At 31.6% G+C, this 20718-nt stretch overlaps 3 protein-coding genes across 3 annotated transcripts in view; 1 reads left to right on the top strand and 2 right to left on the bottom strand.

Annotated features, from left to right (window-relative positions):
• Positions 1 to 711: 711 nt before the first annotated feature.
• LOC108562954 (glutamate receptor ionotropic, kainate 1-like) overlaps positions 712 to 20718 on the top strand; it is a gene marked incomplete at its 3' end in the record, with an annotated part of 22500 nt that continues 2493 nt past the window's right edge. The window contains 5 exon segments of the mRNA XM_017921470.1: positions 712 to 831; positions 12006 to 12167; positions 15898 to 16149; positions 16217 to 16392; positions 16454 to 16672. Coding sequence (XP_017776959.1) covers positions 750 to 831; positions 12006 to 12167; positions 15898 to 16149; positions 16217 to 16392; positions 16454 to 16672 — 891 coding nt within the window.
• Positions 5271 to 6449, bottom strand: LOC108562955 (chymotrypsin-1-like). Its single transcript, XM_017921471.1, has 3 exons — positions 6406 to 6449; positions 5913 to 6069; positions 5271 to 5845 (listed from the first exon to the last, which is right to left on the bottom strand). The coding sequence occupies exons 1-3, from the start codon at positions 6446 to 6448 to the stop codon at positions 5305 to 5307; spliced, it is 741 nt and encodes a 246-aa protein (XP_017776960.1). The 5' UTR covers position 6449; the 3' UTR covers positions 5271 to 5304.
• LOC108562957 (chymotrypsin-1-like) lies at positions 8378 to 9706 on the bottom strand. Its single transcript, XM_017921472.1, has 3 exons — positions 9604 to 9706; positions 9118 to 9274; positions 8378 to 9049 (listed from the first exon to the last, which is right to left on the bottom strand). Exons 1-3 carry the CDS (start codon positions 9644 to 9646, stop codon positions 8509 to 8511), a joined length of 741 nt encoding a protein of 246 aa, XP_017776961.1. The 5' UTR covers positions 9647 to 9706; the 3' UTR covers positions 8378 to 8508.

Genomic DNA, 20718 nt, shown 5'->3' with positions numbered 1-20718 from the left:
TTATAGTTTCCGAGAAAATCAATCAAATGTGAAAACACTGCTTTTTTGAACGTTTATTCAATTTTATACGCGAATTACAGCCAAACGGATGAAATCAATTAAGTAAATAAAAATTTGCGTGAACGTTTATTTATTTGTCCTTGTAACAATTAAGAAATAAGCTGTTATGTAAATGCTAGTGAAGCGAAACAACGACTTGTACAGCAGACTAAGTACAGGATATAACTCTGTGTCTATATAGTCGAAAGTTCACCGAAACAACTTAACCCCTATCTCCCTCGCAAAATTAAAGCCGGATCACAGAACCGAAACACGTTCTGCTAAATTCATCTCGTACAATTAATAAAATTTGCATTCACGCAACGCATGTTTTCGGCGATTAATCAATATGATAAAGCTGCTAGTGAATGCAAAAAAATAAAATTTAAAAAAATATATAATAATTTCGCGATGATTCGCAGGAATTAGCGTGAAGGACGTAATCCGTAATTCGATCGGTGATAGATGGAGCTTTGATTCGGTTTCAATATTTTATTTTTTGCTTGAGCTTTTTAAACGTAATAGGATATTGAATGGTAAATAATCCTTGATGGTAATTTAAATGATCTTTACATACACTTTTTTCCTTTTCTTTCATTCCTTTTAGAATCCTTCGACCGTCTGAACGGTAAATAATCCTTGATGATTACGGTTTTTCTTTTTTTAGAATCCTGCGACGAATCTGAACGATGATAGATGCAAAATGAGCCATGCACTCGTGGGCGGCCGTGTTTGGATCCGCAGGATTTTTGGTCGCTCTTGCTGCGGCCTTACCTCCAGTCATTAAAATCGGTAAGAAAACATTCTCAATCAATATTAATTACAAGAATTTAGTTGATTTTTTATAAATTCAAAAAAAAATCGTAATTTGTAATGATTCCAATGGGAATTGCAATATTTTCTTATTGTCAAAACAATTTCCTCATTGCCAGTTTGTAAATAATAAATTTATTCGAAAAAGATTCAAGAATATTACATTTATCTCAAGAGATTTTCAACTTGAAAAAATTCTAATTTTTATTAAATAATTTAAAAAGTAATGTTTATTTTGATGTAATATAATAAAAAGTATACAATAAACTTAAGAAATATAAATTAGTAATAGTTATTGTGTATTTACAATATTTTTGTATAAAATTTCATCAATTATTAAAAGTTTTCTTATAGAAATTTTTAGTTTACTTTTATATAATTAAATCAATAAATTCGTTACACTATCAGATAAAATCTCAATTATTCTTTAACGTAAAGAAAGATTGAATTGAATATTAACATAGAAAGAAAATATATTTTATAACATATTTTTTTCATTGATTCTACAAACAAATTCTCTTTAATGATCATCAGTTTTAAGTTGTAAATGATTGTTTTCAAAGAAAAACAAATGATAAATTAAGCACGTACAAGCGATTATCCTGCGGATCTGAGTGATAGCAATACAGCTAAATCGCATTACTAAATCCACCCTCGATCGAGTCGAATTTTTTACGCTGAAAGTTCGTTGACAGCGAAAAAAAGGAAGGGTATTGCTGCAGCCAATGTTTCCGGTCTGCATGCGTATATATCTATATACAAAACTGGGGACGATCCATCAAACCCCGAAGCCATAATAAATTGACTTTAAATGACTGCCATGCGAGATGCATCAGTTTAAATAAGATCCCGAAGAAAAGATCTTTGCACGAAAAAAAAAAGAGGTAAAACATTGGGCAAACTGCCCGCAGAATGAAAAAAAAAATACAGGGGAAACATCCTGTACGTGAATCCATATCGGGACTTTTACTTTGACCCAAATAATATCAAAAAAAAACGTACATATTCGATAGGCGTTTGCTAAAAATACTATTACCAAATCGGATTTTGCTGTTGTTAAAGGTAAAACTAAAACCAAACACTTAAATACTTAATAATACTAGTTTGTCACCGGATGAGGAAACTCACTTAAGACGCTCATTGAGTTACTGGGATTCACGGTCTACCGTTTTTGCCTCCGACTTATCCGGATATGAAGCAGTGCAAACTTCCGGCTTTGGCGTGTCCGGTGCAGTTCGTTCGATACAGTTTTGCAAATGAAATTCATCGATTCCCAATTACTCAGTCGCTTCGTGTACGTACAGAGAGACACAGAGAGAGAGAGAGGAAATAATTTCAATGCCGACGACGAAACCAGTTCGTTTCCTGCAGAAACAGTAAATAAATGAAAATAAATAAAAATGGGCTACGATTTGCGATCGACTGCAGTTCCGTAATTGGAGGAAACAACTTTATAAAAATCTCACACGTTCCGTCGATATTTCCAATAAATTGTATTAACTTCCCGAAATAAACTTGGTGAATGCACCAGTTCAAATAAACACTGTTTACATAATTCAAAACTTACTTATTTTCAAAGATTTTATTATAGTTTTAGTATTTTTTTTTATTATTGAAAACACAAAATAAGAAAATTTCCAAATTGATCAAACATTTAGTTTCATCGATATTTAATATATGCTAATTCTAAAAATAGCAGGTTGCTATGAAACCAATGACAGTTGCTAAGTAAACAATTACGTTGTCATGGACGCCACCTCCATCATTTCTTGTTGCTACTCAAGTAATGAAACAAATTTGGTAAACGCGTCAGGATTTTATTAAATTTCAGTTCAAATAAATACTCTTTTCAAACACTTTTTAATTTATTTTATTAATAAATACGCATTCCGCAAGATGCAAGCAATGACAGTTGCTATGGACGCATTTCGGTTGTCAGGGACGCAAGTAATTAAATAAATTTGGTGGATGAGTCAGGTTTTTGATTACATTTTAGTTCACTATTTTCAATCACTAATTATAATTTTAAAAAATTGGTAGAAGTGAAATTTTAATTGTGTGAAATTTTTGTATTTTTTTTTTTAGTAATACTTGAATTATTTTTATATTTGTTTCATTACTACATTTGTTTTATTAAAAATACAAAAAACTTGAAATGAAAATTGAAAAGGTTGTGTTTCGGTTATTGAGGAGACATTACTCAGGATTACCAGTTGTTAAGGACTCATTTCGGTTGTCAGGAACGCTACGTCCGTTACTAAAGACGCCTTCTTGTTGCTACCCAAACAACGACAGTTGTCAAGTCAATCTTTTAAGAAGTAAACTGGTGTAGTTGTTTTCCTAAGGAATAAACAACAGTAATTTTGAATTTGCGCGGACATTAAAATATGAATAGTTTAGCAAAAGCTGCAGTGAAATTAGTGAGCAGCAAATTCTGTAAAAATAGTGAAATAGTGAGCATTCGAAATTAGTTTATGAACGTCCATTAGTCTTCATAACGTGGGGATTCGCACATAACCGAAAACACACTCTATTCTGAAGAATATATTGGGAGACAACGCGAAAAGGTGTATAAAAAAAATATTTAATAAAGATAATGTACGTTCGTGCATTAAGGAATTTCCTCACGTTTTCGCAGGCTGCATAATAATAGACTGAACTATCATCCCATTTCTTGCTCATCTCCAGTATTTAGCAATTAGTAGTCGTAAAGCGTGCAGCGCATTTGATGATGATGGTAATGGTGTTGTTGCATAAATACAACGTTTTTCCAGACGTTGGTTATTATCATATTATTACATTTTTTCTTTGTGATGAAATTAATTCGTCTCCTGTTTAATCCACTGTAATGTAGACTATGCACCTTGTAATAATAATAAGCGGCTTGCTCATAATGGAATCTATAAATACGAGCTGAACCCACCTCTTTCACCATGCGATAACCGAAACGCGGAAGCCGACCGCTGTTTTACAAAAGCCCTCTTCGTTAAATCCGCTACCATTGTGCACCTTATCACCGGCACCAAACTTCCAACATTCGCAGAAAAAAAATTATATATAGCGAAAAAAAATATCATGCACATGCAACTCTATCATAAAAGAGTTTTCAGTATGAATATTTTAGGTCGTATTTCAGTAGCTCCACACAGCTTTGGGTCAAACAAAACTTTCTGAAAACTTTGATTTCATAGAATAATTATGAAAACGTACAACATTTTTGAATAATGATATTTACAGATTTTTTTTGAATAATTGCAATTAACGATGATTTTCATTATCTTCGAAATTTACTGTATTCTTTGTATGTTTATAATTTGCGATATTCAAGAAAATCCAATAAATATTACTGTTGATGTTTCTGTTTAACACATATAAGAAAATAATGTGGTAAAACACTTTTAATTTGCATTGCTTATTCGAGGTTAAAAGTAGGGACAAGGTAGACAAGCAAAAAGAGAAATATATATAGGAGTAAATACAGCTATTTTACATACGCGAGGATCCTGAATAATGTAATGTATTTTTCAGTGGATCCAATTTGAATAATGAATGCGTAATTACGTTTTCGCTCTCCGTTGCATTCGCCAGCATCCAACCTCTCGTCCATCCCCATCCACCCATCTACCACCGTTTTCTCATCCCAGTTTCGCGCAATTCTTCTTTCAAATTAAACCTTAACTTTTTTTTCTACAGCAAAAGAAAATACGCAATCTTCTAAAATTTACTCTACTTTTAACTTCTAATTTATCATTTCTATGATATTTTTTTTATTTCCATTTCTAATCAAAACAACAATAATATTTATTTAATTGCTATTTTAGAAAATTAACTTAAATATAATAAAAATGAGATTTTTTTTCTGTTATTATTGATAGTAAACGATGATTTTTTCTTTATTTTTATATGGTAATAAAAGTTTCGTTGGAATAACAGAAAGATAAGAACTTAACAGTTGATTAATATTTAGTTACAAACAAATGTATTGATCAAAAGCGAGGAGCCTCGACGTCTGTACGTGTTTTTCTCTATTTTTTTTACACAATAGCTCCACGACACTATAAATAAAAATCGGCTTAACTCGTGACATCTTAAAAGATCACAATTCGATTTATATTCCTATTTTTTTTTGCAATCATTCGCAAATCCAAACAAATCCATTGATCTATAAGAAAATACGTTCAGTATTTTCATTACTAGTGATGATTTGTTTAAAAACAACGATTTCTTTGCGTTCTTAACGAGTCAAAGATATGCAAATTTTTTGTAAATGTTGTTTTGTTTAATAAACATTAACATTTGGATATTTCTAAATATTTTTTAAGTTTTTCAATTTATTATATTAATATGTCTTGTTACAAATTATTGTTGTTATTTCTTTGTAATTTAAGGATAATAATTGTGGATTTTCTAAGTCAAGATTCTTTGAGTGTTCATCAAGGACATTTTAGTTGTTTAGTGACGGTGAGATTGAATCCATTGGTAATATGTAGAGACGTTCGTGTAAATATCTGGGAATCCCCTGGCGCAGGTTCTCATTCCCCAAGAAACGATTCCCACCTGTTGTCCGTAGGTGTCAACCAGAGGACCTCCGGAGTCACCGTGGCAAGCACCTTGGCCATGTCCAGCGTAAGCGCACAAATGCATATCCTTAACAATCTCCCTGTCCATCTCCAACGCTTTGCAGTCGTCGTAGCTCATGCTTCTCAAGTGGAAGAACAGCAACACGTCGGACACGGTTCCTGGGTAACTGGTGAATCCCCAGCCTGGAAGGATAAGGTTTTGGTTTGCCGGAGTCGGGGATGAGGCCAAGACGGCCGGTTGAATGTTGTGGTCGAAGACGATCGGTGTTTCCAGCTTCATGATGCAGACGTCGTTTTGCAGGGTGATCGGATGGTACGCTTGATGGATTACGTAGTGCCAGACTTTGTGCTCTTGTCCACCGTTCGCCCATTCCAAGGATCCGGCGATGATGTTCAGTTCGTACGCTGGGCGACTGAGAAAAGTGTTAATTGAAGAAGTTACAAATTTTGAAACTCGATGATTAAAAGATGTATGTTTACCCGAAAACGCAGTGAGCTGCTGTCAGGATTGTATATTCATCGAGGATGGAACCTCCGCAGACGTGACCCAATCCTTGTCGGATGGAAACCATGAAGGGAAACTCGCCTTCGCTGGCTTCAGAACCACCAACGATGCGGTTCTCCCCATTCGCAACAGCTAAAAAGTAACATTACAGATACACATGAAAATTGTAATAGTTTTAGTATACTTTGTAAAATTTATACAAATATTGATACAAGAAAAAGAAAATTTAATGCAATTTCAAATTTATGTAAATATTTAATAAATTGTACAATAAGAAAATAATCTTGGTATTGTAGTAATAATACAGTTATAAAAGTTGTGCGAAAATTTAATAAATGGTTTAATAATACACTTGGAAAAAGTTGAAATATGTGCAAATTGGAGAGTCTTGTAATTTTTACAAATTCTATCATATAATATTGAATTTATAATAAGAAACTTATGTTTAATAAAAAAATGTAATCTTACCGAAAGCTCCAAGAAGGAAACACAAGGCTACTAGTTTATTCATTTTTGTTCTGGAATCGAATGATTTTGGTAATTCCGAAGTTGCGTTTTTATATCCTCAATTATTGATAAATTTTTGTAAAATTATTATTTTTTTTAGACCATCAAAATTGATGCGATAAAATGGACAAATAGCTACTATCCTCGTGAGTGGTACTTAAATTTGAGTATATATTTAAATATTTACAACAACAACAAAAAAACATATCCAAAATTTATCATTCTAAAAATAGATATTAATTTCTAATTATGGAATATGCAATTAAAAAATATGCTTATCAAATAATACAACTACACATGTAAACAACACTTCTATGACACATCCCAATTTCGCGCAATTCTTCTTTCAAATTAAACCTTAACTTTTTTTTCTACAGCAAAAGAAAATACGCAAACTTCTAATTTATCATTTCAATGATATTTTTTTATTTCCATTTCTAATCAAAACAATTTATTTAATTGCTATTTTAGAGAATTAACTTAAATATAATAAAAATGAGATTTTTTTTTCTGTTATTATTGATAGTAAACGATGATTTTTTTCTTTGTTATTTTTATGTGGCACTGAAAGTTTCGTTGGAATAACAGAAAGATAAGAACTTAACAGTTGATTAATATTTAGTTACAAACAAATGTATTGATCAAAGGCGAGGAGCCTCGACGTCTGTACCTGTTTTTCTCTATTTTTTTACACAATAGCTTCACCACACCATAAATAAAAATCGGCTTAACTCATGACATCTTAAAAGATCACAATTCGATTTATTTTCGATTTATATAGACAAGAAAATAAGTTCAGTATTTTCATTACTAGTGATGATTTGTTTAAAAATAACGATTTCTATTGCAAATATTGATTAATTGTGTTAAGTGAATCTTTTTCAATTCATGCGAATATCAAGATTCTTAACGAATCCAAGATATGCAATCTCTTGCACAATTCTGATTCCATAATTGCTTTCATTTGGTCAACATAAACTTCTGCAGGTCAACGAGAATGATGATCATCATTCATCATCATCAAAACAGTTTATTTAAACCAATTATATCACGTGTATTCTGTTAAACAATCAATTTAACATATCGATATGTGAGCCTCGGCAGCTTTATTGCCTTTCAGAAAATAAAAATTGTTAAACTAAGAACTGCTAACAAAATTACGCTCAATTCTGCTAAAAGTGACATTTTTCAATTGACTAAAGGGTTTTAACATTAACAGAAGTCAAATATAATGAATAGAACTTAATAAATTATTGAAAAGTAAACTTGAAATTATGTTTTTTATTCATGTTTTTTTTATTTTCTGTAAAATGAATCAAATCATTTAGAGTGTAAGGTTTCCTTTATTATTATTTTTTTTTTGTTGGAACATGCGAAAAGTGAATTGCGAATTGTAAATGAAGGGATCGCAGGATAGAAAAGTAAATGCTTGTTTTGATGGGAGGAAACTCGGAAGGGCCATTAGAAGGGCCGTGGAAATGTTAGGCCTGTTTTCCCAATCAGCACTTCCTGGAGAGACGAGAAGTGTACACGCGCTCGCTCTCTTTCCGCCCTTTCCTTTTTTTATCTGCGACCGAAGATATTCCCAATGACGGTGACAATAAAAGGGCTGAGAGATCGTTGCTACTCTTACCGCCGATCAATCCGGAGGCTTGTTATTGAGTTATCCGGGAGGTATTAAAAAAGGAATGACCTAGTATCTATTATACAGAGAGAGAAATTTCGGATCTTTTCCCTTTTTTGTTACTTCACTCCACTTCAACGAATGGTATTTTTATGTATCCCACTCGAAACGTGCTGCAAACTGATATAATGAAAAAGTCTTCAGTTTTCTTGATATTTTTCACGAAATGTTTTTCGTCATTTACCTTTAAAGTTTCTATAAACGTTGTTTTGTTTAATAAAAATTTGGATATTTCTAAATATTTTTTAAGTTTTGCAATTTATTATATTAATATGTCTTGTTACAAACTATTGTTGTTATTTATTTGTAATTTTAGGATAATAATTGTGGATTTTCTAAGTCAAGATTCTTTGATTGTACATCAAGGACATTTTAGTTGTTTAGTGACGGTGAGATTGAATCCATTGGTAATATGTGGAGACGTCCGTGTAAATATCTGGGAATCCCCTGGCGCAGGTTCTCATTGCCCAAGAGACAATTCCCACCTGTTGTCCGTAGGTGTCGACCAGAGGACCTCCGGAGTCACCGTGGCAAGCACCTTGGCCGTGTCCAGCGTAAGCGCACAAATGCATATCCTTGACAATCTCCCTGTCCATCTCCAACGCTTTGCAGTCGTCGTAGCTCATGCTTCTCAAGTGGAAGAACAGCAACACGTCGGACACGGTTCCTGGGTAACTGGTGAATCCCCAGCCTGGAAGGATAAGGTTTTGGTTTGCCGGAGTCGGGGATGAGGCCAAGACGGCCGGTTGGATGTTGTGGTCGAAGACGATCGGTGTTTCCAGCTTCATGATGCAGACGTCGTTTTGCAGGGTGATCGGATGGTACGCTTGATGGATTACGTAGTGCCAGACTTTGTGCTCTTGTCCACCGTTCGCCCATTCCAAGGATCCGGCGATGATGTTCAGTTCGTACGCTGGGCGACTGAGAAAAGAAGTTAATTGAAGAAGTTACAAATTTTGAAACTCAATGATTAAAAGATGTATGTTTACCCGAAAACGCAGTGAGCTGCTGTCAGGATTGTATATTCATCAAGGATGGAACCTCCGCAGACGTGACCCAATCCTTGTCGGATGGAAACCATGAAGGGAAACTCGCCTTCGCTGGCTTCAGAACCACCAACGATGCGGTTCTCCCCATTCGCAACAGCTAAAATGTAACATTACAGATACACATTTAGTATACTTTGCAAAATTTGTACAAATATTGATATAGGAAAAAAAAATTTAATTCAATTTCAAATTTATGCAAATATTTAATTAATTGTACAATAAGAAAATAATCTTGGTATAGTGATAATAATACAGTTATAAAAATTGGCAAGTTATATAAGAAAATAATTTAGATATAGTGATCATAATACTATTGGAAAAAGTTGAAATTTGTGCAAATTGAAGAGTCTTGTAAGTTCTGCAAATTCTATCATATAACAATGAACTTATGTTCATTAAAAAATTGTAAATATTAATAATTCTTACCGAAAGCTCCAAGAAGGAAACACAAGGCTACTAGTTTATTCATTGTTGATCTGGAATCGAATGGTTTTGGTAATTCCAAAGTTGCGTTTTTATATCCACAATTATTGATAAATTTTTGTAAAAATTATTTTTTTTTTTGGACCATCAAAATTGATGCGATAAAATGGACAAATATCTACTATCCTTGTAAGTGGTACTTAAATTTGAGTATATATTTAAATATTTACAACAACAACCAAAAAAAACATATCCAAAATTTATCATTCTAAAAATAGATATTAATTTCTAATTATGGAATATGCAGTTAAAAAATACGCTTATCAAATAATACAACTACACATGTAAACAACAATTCTATGACTAATTCAGGAAATGTGGCGCCGTAACAACTTGTATTTGTAACAGAAGAGCGTAAGACAATTGTTTTTATTAAAAATTCTTACATATTAGGAAGTTTGACCTATATTTTAAATATAAAGTTAATAAATTTTGCAGGATTTTTACGTACTAAACATGCGATGTAAATTGTGATTGTTTTGTGAAGACATTAATAATGTAGATGACTGGAGCAAGGCTATGTTTTCTCCCTTGTAATAACAATGACGTAATCATCGTCGTCGCTTGCTCGCAGCGAACAATGGACTCATCGCATGAACCCATAATGCTAGATGCGCCGAGATTAAGTAAACTGAATGCATTTAGTGTTAAATTTGAAGACGCTAATTACCGAATGTCTTGCGTACGGATCAGAGCTCACATTGTTTCCGGAGACTGGAAAGGCAGCAACTCTTCCAGAAGCAAACATTCATCTAAATTCGTGCATTAAACAAGAACTCGGATGAGTAAATAATGTATACTTACTTAAATGTAAATATATATTACAACTTTGAATAAATGATGAAAAGGTGGCCCAATTGAACTGCAACTTTCGGTTGAAATGAAGTGTGGAACGTTGTCTCTCAGCCATTATTGGTTTTCGAATTTCTCAATTGGCAAATTTTTCTCATCAGACAAGACGATATTTGGCAATAAGGTGCGTAGTTTTGAACATCGGTGAGATCTTGTCCTTTTTGGAACTTACAAGGCTTCACTTTGAGTTCGATTTTGAGTATTTGTTACATGGTTATTTTCGATATGTTCAGCTGTGTAGTCATTTGTCTTCCACTGCGTCGCGGATTTCATTCAATTCGAGCCTTAAGTTTCTGAATCACTTCTACCACAAATTTAGTGTTTTTCCGACCACCAAAATAACATTTTGTAACACTACTAGCTTCGTTATAACGTGTTATGTTTCGAGACACGAAAGATTTATTCACATCAAGCTGTTCGAGCGCTCAAACAATAGTCACATTTGGTTTTCCGCTCAAATATTGGGCAATCACTCTATTACGTTTGCATTCCATCGCTGATAACTTTTTTTTCCAAAAAACTGAGATGCAAATGCTTCCGCAGACTTGTAAACAATAAAATCAGCTATCATTAGGCAAAATATGGACACAACATTGCCAACGGTTCAAAAGTTATAGCAGTTTTAAGTTGGTTGCAGTTCAATTGGGCCACCCTGTATATACAGTGAAACCTCGCAAACTGTAACATAATTGACTCGTTTAACGAGCGACGTTTCTCATAATGAGTGAAGAGGAGAAGGAAAATTTCGGATTGTGACCTTGCTACATCATCTTCCATTTTTATGTCGGATTTTAATAATCCTAAAACATCGTTCACTATTTTTTATTCGTACTTGTATTCAATAATAAACATTAAGAATCGTTTATTTACTCAAATAATATTAAAATCTTCACTAAATATTACATAAAAATTGTAATTATATATTAAGGATAGTTTTATTAATATTTTTGTTATAAGAACATCAATTAAAAAAATATCAAAATTAACTATTAATATAATGAAAAGATAAAAATTCTATAGTTTATAAATTAAAAAGTAAGATAACAAACCAATAATTAAAAAAAAAATATTTTTTATTCCACGCTTATTTTCTTACTCATTATCGTAAAAAATATGTACTCATTCAATTTTTATCTAATCAATAAATATGCATTTTTTATAATCATTTTATCACAAGAAAAATTACGTTATAAGAAAATTTACTTCTTTTAATTATTTGGAGTTTATTTGCATTTATTACTAATGTTTCTATACATTAATTACTTATTTTTGTATTCATTAATTTAGTTTTTTAGTTTAATGAAACTGATTTCTTACTATTATTTTATCCTAATAAATATTGGCCTTTTTCACTTGAAATATATCATAAATTGGATGATATTAAGTAAACGTATTTCTATCAGATGTCCAAGTTTAATTTGTATTGAGATATGTTTGCCCGGGCATTTTATGATCGCTAATTGTTGCGTGTGTTTGTTGTTGTTGATTTGCAGGCGCAATTTTCACGGAGGACCAAAAGGACGGTGTCACCGAGTTGGCGTTCAAGTACGCCGTCCACAAGATAAACAAGGACAAAACGTTGCTGCCCTACACGTCCTTAGTGTACGACATACAATACGTGCCCAAGGACGACAGCTTCCATGCGAGCAAGAAAGGTGAGCTGCAAAACACTCCATCCAATCTATCCTATACAATACACATTCTCTCAAGCGTGAGGATAAATCCGAATTGTTTCACCCTTTTGCTTTTGATGTACGTAATTGCGTATTCGCGAATTAAATTCAAATTGCACTTTTCGTAACGAATTGCGACAAACGAGAAACTGATCCTTCCGTTTTCCTCTTTTAATACATGAAGATACGAAAGAGAGAGAGTAGAGTAGAGTAGAAGGAAAAAGGATGGACCAGAAGCCCTCTTCCGAACCAATAAATCCTCGCTCGCTCCTGGAAATCCGCCAAAATGCACTTTAACTTTGTTACGACGCGCAAGATGCAAAACGGTTTTCACTCTCCTTTCGCTCTCCTGGAAACCGCCCAGCGACTTTATTATTTATCATCGCTATAACTCAATTTATTATGCGACGTCTCTTCTCCAGCTTCATTATTTAGCGAATTTATAGATGACTGAAATTGAGAGAGAGAAAGAGTCGATACAATACGACTTGAAAAACGTATAAAATTTAGAAAAACTATTATAGCAAACTTCAGTTCTCGAACATAATTTATTATTGAATGTACTAAAACCGAATTTCTCGAAAACCCAAACTATTTTCCATTTAATCATTACAAATTTGTCACGTTTTTATTTACTGTTTTTAAGGATACAGAAATTTTACATTTTTACAATTAACTAAATACTTAATTAAGTATATGTATAATATTGAATTAAACGAACATTTGTTACTTTTAACCAACCTAAAATAGAAATTTCGTTGATTCTTCGAAAGTTAATTTTTCCTTTTTTTTCAACTTTGAAAGCGAATTACGGCCAAATATGTTAGATAAAACCACAGTAATGAATACTCACTACATTCTTCAAACATCTAGCTTTCATATGCAACTTTTAGATCTGTTCTGTTCATTATAGTTTTCGAAAATATAAAATTTCGAATAAAAGTAATTTTTTATCAAAATACTTATTCAATCACGATGATTTCACCTTTTATGAATCTTATATTTACGCAACAGAAATTATTAAGTCTCTCCCATTCTCTTGAACTTATTTCAAAAGTTTCCTGTTAAATATTAAAAGCGAATGTTGCGAGACAAACAGGGGACAATATTTCTGAACTGGGATTAAACGAAAATTTGAGAATTAATGTTCCCTCCGTCGAGTTCGTCTTCCCAATTAAAACTACACCGGATTTCGAATACTGGCGCGAATTTGTGCGCTGCTGCTGCGATGGAAACGAGACCGCTCGCTTTCACTTGCACGAACTTTGCTCACCCCCGCAGGAAATCGCATGTAAAACGTGAAACTTTCAACTGAGCTGATTGCCACAACTGCAATTATTTCAACAGCATTGTAAAAGCGTCCAAAATCAGACATGTACTTAGACAGCGCAAACTACAACTTTTGAACTACACGAGATGTGCAATCAAGTCCACATTTACAGGATGTATAGTATCAAACAGTATTCTGAATTATCCTTTTCAGGTATATTTGGAAATTCGCTTTTACTTTTATTACAAACCTGTTTTTTTGTGCGATGTTTTCTTTCTGCTCACTCCGAAACATTCCGAGCAGGAAATTTATTTGTCTCCAGAGTGTCGTGCTCCTTTCCATAAGCGACATGCCATTTACCAACGTCCCGTCCTCCTATTCCTGCGCCTCTTCACCTGCTAATTGTCCTTTCCAAATACAAAGCGCTCAGTGTTCTTTTTTTTATCTTAATGTAACTTTCAGAAGCAAAACGACTTTTGCACACGCTTTACTTAGAAACAAACAAAAAACAGACACTCTTAGGCTAAAATTACCACGTTTTATATATCAGAAACTTTCTGAAAATTGACCGTAAAATTATGTAATAATTTTACTTTCATTACGCAGTTATTTTGATAATTTAACACAATAATTAATTAAATAACATAAATCTCAAGAAAACTTAATTATTTTACAATTATTTCCAAAAAAAATCTAATACTAAAAATTTCAAATAAAAGTGATCTTAAAGTGAGTAAGAATATTCATAATATACAAATAACAAAGGCTATCCCATTCTCCAAAAAACAGACATTCTTAGGCTGAAATCACCACGTTTTATATATCAGAAACTTTCTGAAAGTTGACCGAAAAAATTATGTAATAATTTTGCTTTCATTGCGCAGTTATTTTGGTAAATTTAACACAATAATTAATGACATTTCATAAATATCAAGAAAACTTAATTATTTTACAATTATTTCCAAACAAATCTAATACTAAAAACTTCAAATAAAAGTGATCTAAAAGTGAGTAAGAATATTCATAATATACAAATAACAAAGTCTCTCCCATTCTCCGAAAAAACAGACATTTTTAGGCTGAAATCACCTCGTTTTATAAATCAGAAACTTTCTGAAAATTAAGCGCGAATTTATGAAATATGTTTTCATTCTTTACGCGTACGAAAATTTCTTTTTCAGTTGAAATTTTTAAATTGTATTTCGAAATATACGAGGAGCGGTTTTCTCGTGGTCGCAACGCTTGTATTTTGGCTTAATACCAGAAAGTTTGAAAGATTTATCGCGACCGTAAATTATCTTTCACATTCAAGAATCTCCGTCCTCGTAACATTTATTTTCTATACTTTTTTTTTACTTTCATTTCGTCTATTTCGAGCAAAATAATAACCCAAAATAATTACAATCCTTATGCCATGTTTCTCAAATTCAGACAATAACAAAAATTATTAATAAATTTGAATTACACAAGTATTCAGTTATAAGTAGTCAACTTTACATAGTGAAAGTTACTACATTTTCATGAATCATAAAGTATTATATATGAGTTTCTTTATTACGTAAATAAATTTGATTTTATTATGTTGAATGTGTCGTGATGAAATCGTCCGCAATATACTTTAAAGCCACTTTTTTTGATCATTTTTGAGATCTTCGTTTAAGCGACTGAATAAATAAATTCTACTTATGCATGTTTCTATTTATGCATGTTTCAGTTTGTTTTTTTTTTATTTTCTAATATCAAAAACCTCTCTCATCTTATATTATCTGATGAATGGTGCAATTCGTACACGTCGAGATTGAATCATGAGCGAGACATCCAAAACACGAGCATTTCCATAAAACTTTACGTCCTCTTTATTGTCCTCTCTTTCTCTATCTTTCGCGTTCTCGATCCTTCGTCTACTTGCGGAGAAGACATGCATTATTTTGCATACTTTATATTCCATACATTATTCGAGATCTCATCCGGACTCGACCTTCCACTGTAAATATTAAAACATGCTTTTAAAAATGTACTGTTTCTCTCTATTATTCCAATTTTCTTACAACTTTTCAATCGTCTACGAACTACGAAGATCGCAAAAACATTATTCACTTAAATGTTTGATTAAGTTTGTATATTTAGAATAAAACATATTGTTTTATAATTAAAGATTTCTCGTTTAGTTCTTAATCTATTTTACTAAATAAACTCTCAAATTAAAGCTGAATATATGGAGAATGTAATAGTTTAATTAAATACTATTACAATCAACGTCCTTACTTTTTGAACAATTTCTCGATTATTACTAAACCGATATTCTTAAATTAATGCTCAAATTCAATGTAAAGTTATATAGAATCTATTAATAAAATTGATTTATAGCGTAAATATTAAGTATTTAAATAATTGAAGAAAATATAAGTTTATGTCATGATAATTATTGTTTTGTTGTTTCAGCTTGCAATCAGGTTCGGTTTGGAGTGCAAGCAGTTTTCGGTCCTTCTGATCCTCTTCTCGGCTCGCACATCCACTCCATCTGCGATGCCCTCGACATTCCGCATCTGGAGGCGCGGCTGGATCTGGACTCGGACATCAGAGAGTTCTCCATCAATCTGCATCCGGCGCAGCCACTCCTGAACGCCGCATTTCAGGACGTCATGTCCTTCCTCAACTGGACCAAAGTTGCGATCATCTACGAGGAGGATTACGGTAATCCATTCAATCCTTTTAACCATACAAAGAAAAAAAAACCCACACGTTTTTCTTTCTTTTCAAGGATTGATTAAGTTACGCGAATTGGTCCGATCACCGCACAACAGAGATCTGGAGATTCATCTGAGACAGGCCGATCCGGAGAGTTACAGAGCTGTTCTCAAAGAGATTAAGAGTAAAGAGATTCACAACATCGTCATCGACACGAAACCATCAAATATGAATCACTTTTTGAAAGGGGTCCGTTTATATAACAAATTAAATTGATTACATATTAAATAAGGGATAATTTCATGAACAGATTCTTCAGCTGCAAATGAACGACTACAAGTACCACTATTTATTCACCACCTTCGACATAGAAACTTTCGATCTCGAGGATTTCAAGTACAACTTCGTGAATATGACAGCGTTTCGAGTCGTGGATGCCGATGATCTGTCCGTGCAAGAAGTGCTCAGGGATATGGCGAGATTCCAACCGGAATCCGGTCCACCTCTTATAAACTCATCCTACATACAGGTTAGTGCCAAATTACAAATAAATTTTAGTTGAAAATATTTGAAAAAACAACAAAATAACGTCTCTACTTTTTCAACTAAATCTCAATTAGTCCTGAAGAAATTTCGAAAAAAAAAAAAGAAACCTCACATTAAAGTTGAATATAGGCAGAATGAACAGTTTAAATTCATTTTTAATTTTATTTTATCAATTTTGAGTGAAAACGTTTCCAAAATCGAGCTATATTTTCATACTTTTGTCTTCAGTTTTTCAACCATTGTTACTAAAACAATTTTGGAAAATGAAACTGCAAAGTAAAGTTGATTGTATAGAGATAACTATAAATAACAGTTTTTCTCTTATTGTCTCCATTTTTCGATTATTTCTGAAGTAAGTTTGGAAGAAAAATCAAAAAATTAACCAATTTTTTTTTTTAACTATTTTCCCAATTATTACTAATGTTTTTATAGAAAATGAACTACCAAATTAAAGCTAAATATATAGAGAATACTAAAATTGAATTAATTTTTAAATTTCTTTTACACAACATTTCATACATTTACCTATAATTATTCAAGTATTTCTCAATTATTTCTTTATAATTATAGTTAAGTATATCTGTAATTCATTAGTTATATTACTGTGAAATATTCACTTACCAAATATTAGTGAAATTGTTAAAACTTGAAATTTCCGAAAACTAATTCTGTAACTTCAGTCGGAGCGATATTGAATTAAATAAAAACTGAATTTATGCGAAAAGTCCGAGGGTTAAAGCGGCTTAAAAGATGATATTTTAAATGGGTGCGCTTCGACAGATAAACCGACTGTTCGCATCAAATACGGTATATTTGCCATCATCCGAAATATTCAAATTAAAAAAAAATCGTATAAATTGATACATCGAGTACAATTGAACACTTTTTACCAATAAATTTTGTTCAGAAATTCATTAATTTATTGATATTATCATTTTAAGGCAGTTTGGAACTTAAATAATTATTGGTGGGTGTCCCAAAATTAACGCAAGATTTGAATTTGCCGCTCTTTGTGCAGAAAAGTGTCAAATTGTTTATTTTCCAACACTTTACTGCACAAAATGATACCCTTTATATTATTAGTATTCACATAGCCAACTTTAATCCATTGTTTAAAGCAATATCAAAAATATATATAACACCTTGATTAAAGTCTAAATTTAATTGTGGTGTGCACTTTTAAGTATAAATCTTGATTAGAAACAAAAAAAAATATATAAAAATGATTACATAATTAAAAAGAAAAGATGATAAATTCTCATGTAAACATGCCAAATTATATTACTAAAGTTACTAAATAAATCTTCTATTGTTATTGACATATAATCTGACAGATTGATGCGAAACAATTCATTTTGCGTATCGAACGAGATTGAATTTTTGTTCTTGCCTTTTGTAAACGTTGGAAATCAGGGTGTTTCGCAACAGATTGCCTCCGCCGTGGACAGGATAATAAATCTTAATTTGTTCGGTCCCGTCCCGTCCGACGCAAAAGAATAATTGAATCGTTTATTAAGTGGGCCGTGTAGGTGGCAGAAAGTAAAGCAGAGAGAGAGGGATGAGTTCGATTGATTTATTGTGACTTATACCGGTAGCTGCGATTTTTCTGAATCTCCCTTGTATTAGTTTCGTTTCTACGCAGTCTGCAGAATCGGTGTCTCCGCCCAGGAACAATTCAGATAAGGGACGTTTTCGGTCATTGCGAATAGGAATTGGAGATAACAATAACAATTATTCTCATGCCTGTAGAAACAAGTAGTATAATGTTTGGAATATACCGCCAAGTATATATAGAGAGAAAGACATCTCATGTATGAATAATAGGAAAGTTTCAGCGCTCTCCGAACAAAGAACTGTGGAGAGAAGAAAAAAAAAGGATCATTTGAATAATCAAGAGAACTTAACGTCCTCCTGTCCCGTTTGTTTGTACAGAAATTGAATTAATTTTCAATAACACCAAGTCGACACTTATCAGCGAATACTACAGCATCTACATTTGCAATTCCTAAACTAAACAAACAATGAATGTTAATTTATCCGTTTATTTCCCATTATTTCGTCAACAAATACTCTTGCTAATAATCGCGAAACTAAAATACACTTTTACATTAATTCTATAAGTTTTCAAATTAAATTCAGTTTACTAGTAAATTATAATCAAATTAACTTGAAATAAATCATGTTTCTTATAAAACTTAAATTATCTCTTCTATTTATTGTACATTAACTTTGTATCCATTCAACTTAAATTTTGATTATGTACACAAGCAAATAAACTTGTACACAAATGTTGAATTGGAGAAAAAATAATACACATTTAATAACAAAGATCATGTGTTTCCATTAATTTTGCTGATGTGTCTGAATTAGATTGGATTTGATTACCATTTAATTAAGTATCGATCAGTTCTGAGCATTTATGCATGACCCCTGTCTGTTGGTATTTCAGAAATTTATCATAATTTCAAGTTAAACGGAAAAGCAATTAAACAGCGTTTCCAGAGGCGCGCGCGCTTTTAACGATCCCAACGTTTCCTCGCGAAAACGTTAATTGCTCTTTGTTGCAAAAGCACAATATTTAATGATTATCTCCGCGAACAATTATCACCTTTTCGGTGCAAAAAAAAACAGAAACATAGAAAGAACAAACGAACATTAAAAACGGATTTGGTGTTCAAAAGAAAAAAAATTGTATAAAAATTGAATTTACATGTTACTTGCTTTAGAGAATAAAATCTGCACAATAGGTAGAAAAATTGCGGTAATTGGATCATTTCTTTTGATGTAATTAAAAAAAATAACTCATGAAATGTAATTCTTGACGTTCATATAAATATGACTTTATAAAGCATATTAAAAAAAGTAGCTTTATTTTATAACGAAATTTATATGTTTATAAATTTGACAAATGCTGTTACCATATTAATGCACACGTTTAAAACTATATATATTTAGCAATCATTTAGTCAAAAGTTATTTTTGAGGCTAAAACAAACAGTTTCTTTTTGCTAAAATTGTCCAAAATCATAAATAACGTAATCCAATCAGTAAGCACATTTGAAACTACACATATTTAATTTTAATTTGGTTGCTTAATATTTAATTAGTCTTTGATAGTTTTTGAGAAATTGTAAAAAAAATGTAGACACTAATTTTGTGACTAAATTATGTTATAAAACGTAACTCATTTGAATATGCTTTATGCGCATGAAACTGATATTTACTTTGAACTTCAAACATGAGATTGAATAAATAGAAAAAAAAAAAACGGGGAGGAATTAGAGGAAACTTAATTAAAATCAACGCCAGATTACTATAATATATATATATAAACTATATATAATTAGCAATCATTTAGTTACTTCATATATATCTAACTTCAAATAATTTTCAGTAAAAATGCAAAGAGTTATTTTTGAAGCTAAAATTATCCAAAATCACAAATAACTCAAAATTAGTGTCTACATTTTTTTACAATTTCTCAAAAACTATCAAAGACTAATTGAATATTAAGCAACCAAATTAAAGTTAAATATATGTAGTTTAATTTAAAATGTGCTTACTGATTGGATTGAGTTATTTGTGATTTTGGATAATTTTAGCTTCAAAAATAACTCTTTGCATTTTTTCTGAAAAATATTTGAAGTTAGATATATATGAAGTAACTAAATGATTGCTATATTTATATAGTTTTAAACGTGTGCATTAATATGGTAATAGCATTTGTCGTTTAGTCGTAATTAACTGTTAAATTTATAAACATATAAATTTTAGTTTCGTTATAAAATAAAGCTACTTTTTTAATATGCTTTATTAAGTCATATTTGTATGAACGTCAAGAATTACATTTCATGAGTTATTTTTTTAATTACATCAAAAGAAATGTTTCTACCTATTGTGCAGATTTTATTCTCTAAAGCAAGTAACATGTAAATTCAATTTTTATACAATTTTTTTTCTTTTGAACACCAAATCCGTTTTTAATGTTCGTTTGTTCTTTCTATGTTTCTGTTTTTTTTTGCACCGAAA

The sequence above is a fragment of the Nicrophorus vespilloides genome, unplaced genomic scaffold, assembly GCF_001412225.1.
Source record: "Nicrophorus vespilloides isolate i.1.1-1 unplaced genomic scaffold, Nicve_v1.0, whole genome shotgun sequence".
NCBI classification, from domain to species: domain Eukaryota; kingdom Metazoa; phylum Arthropoda; class Insecta; order Coleoptera; family Silphidae; genus Nicrophorus; species Nicrophorus vespilloides.
Note: the sequence above shows the minus strand (reverse complement) of the source record. Positions and strands in the feature narration are given on the sequence as shown.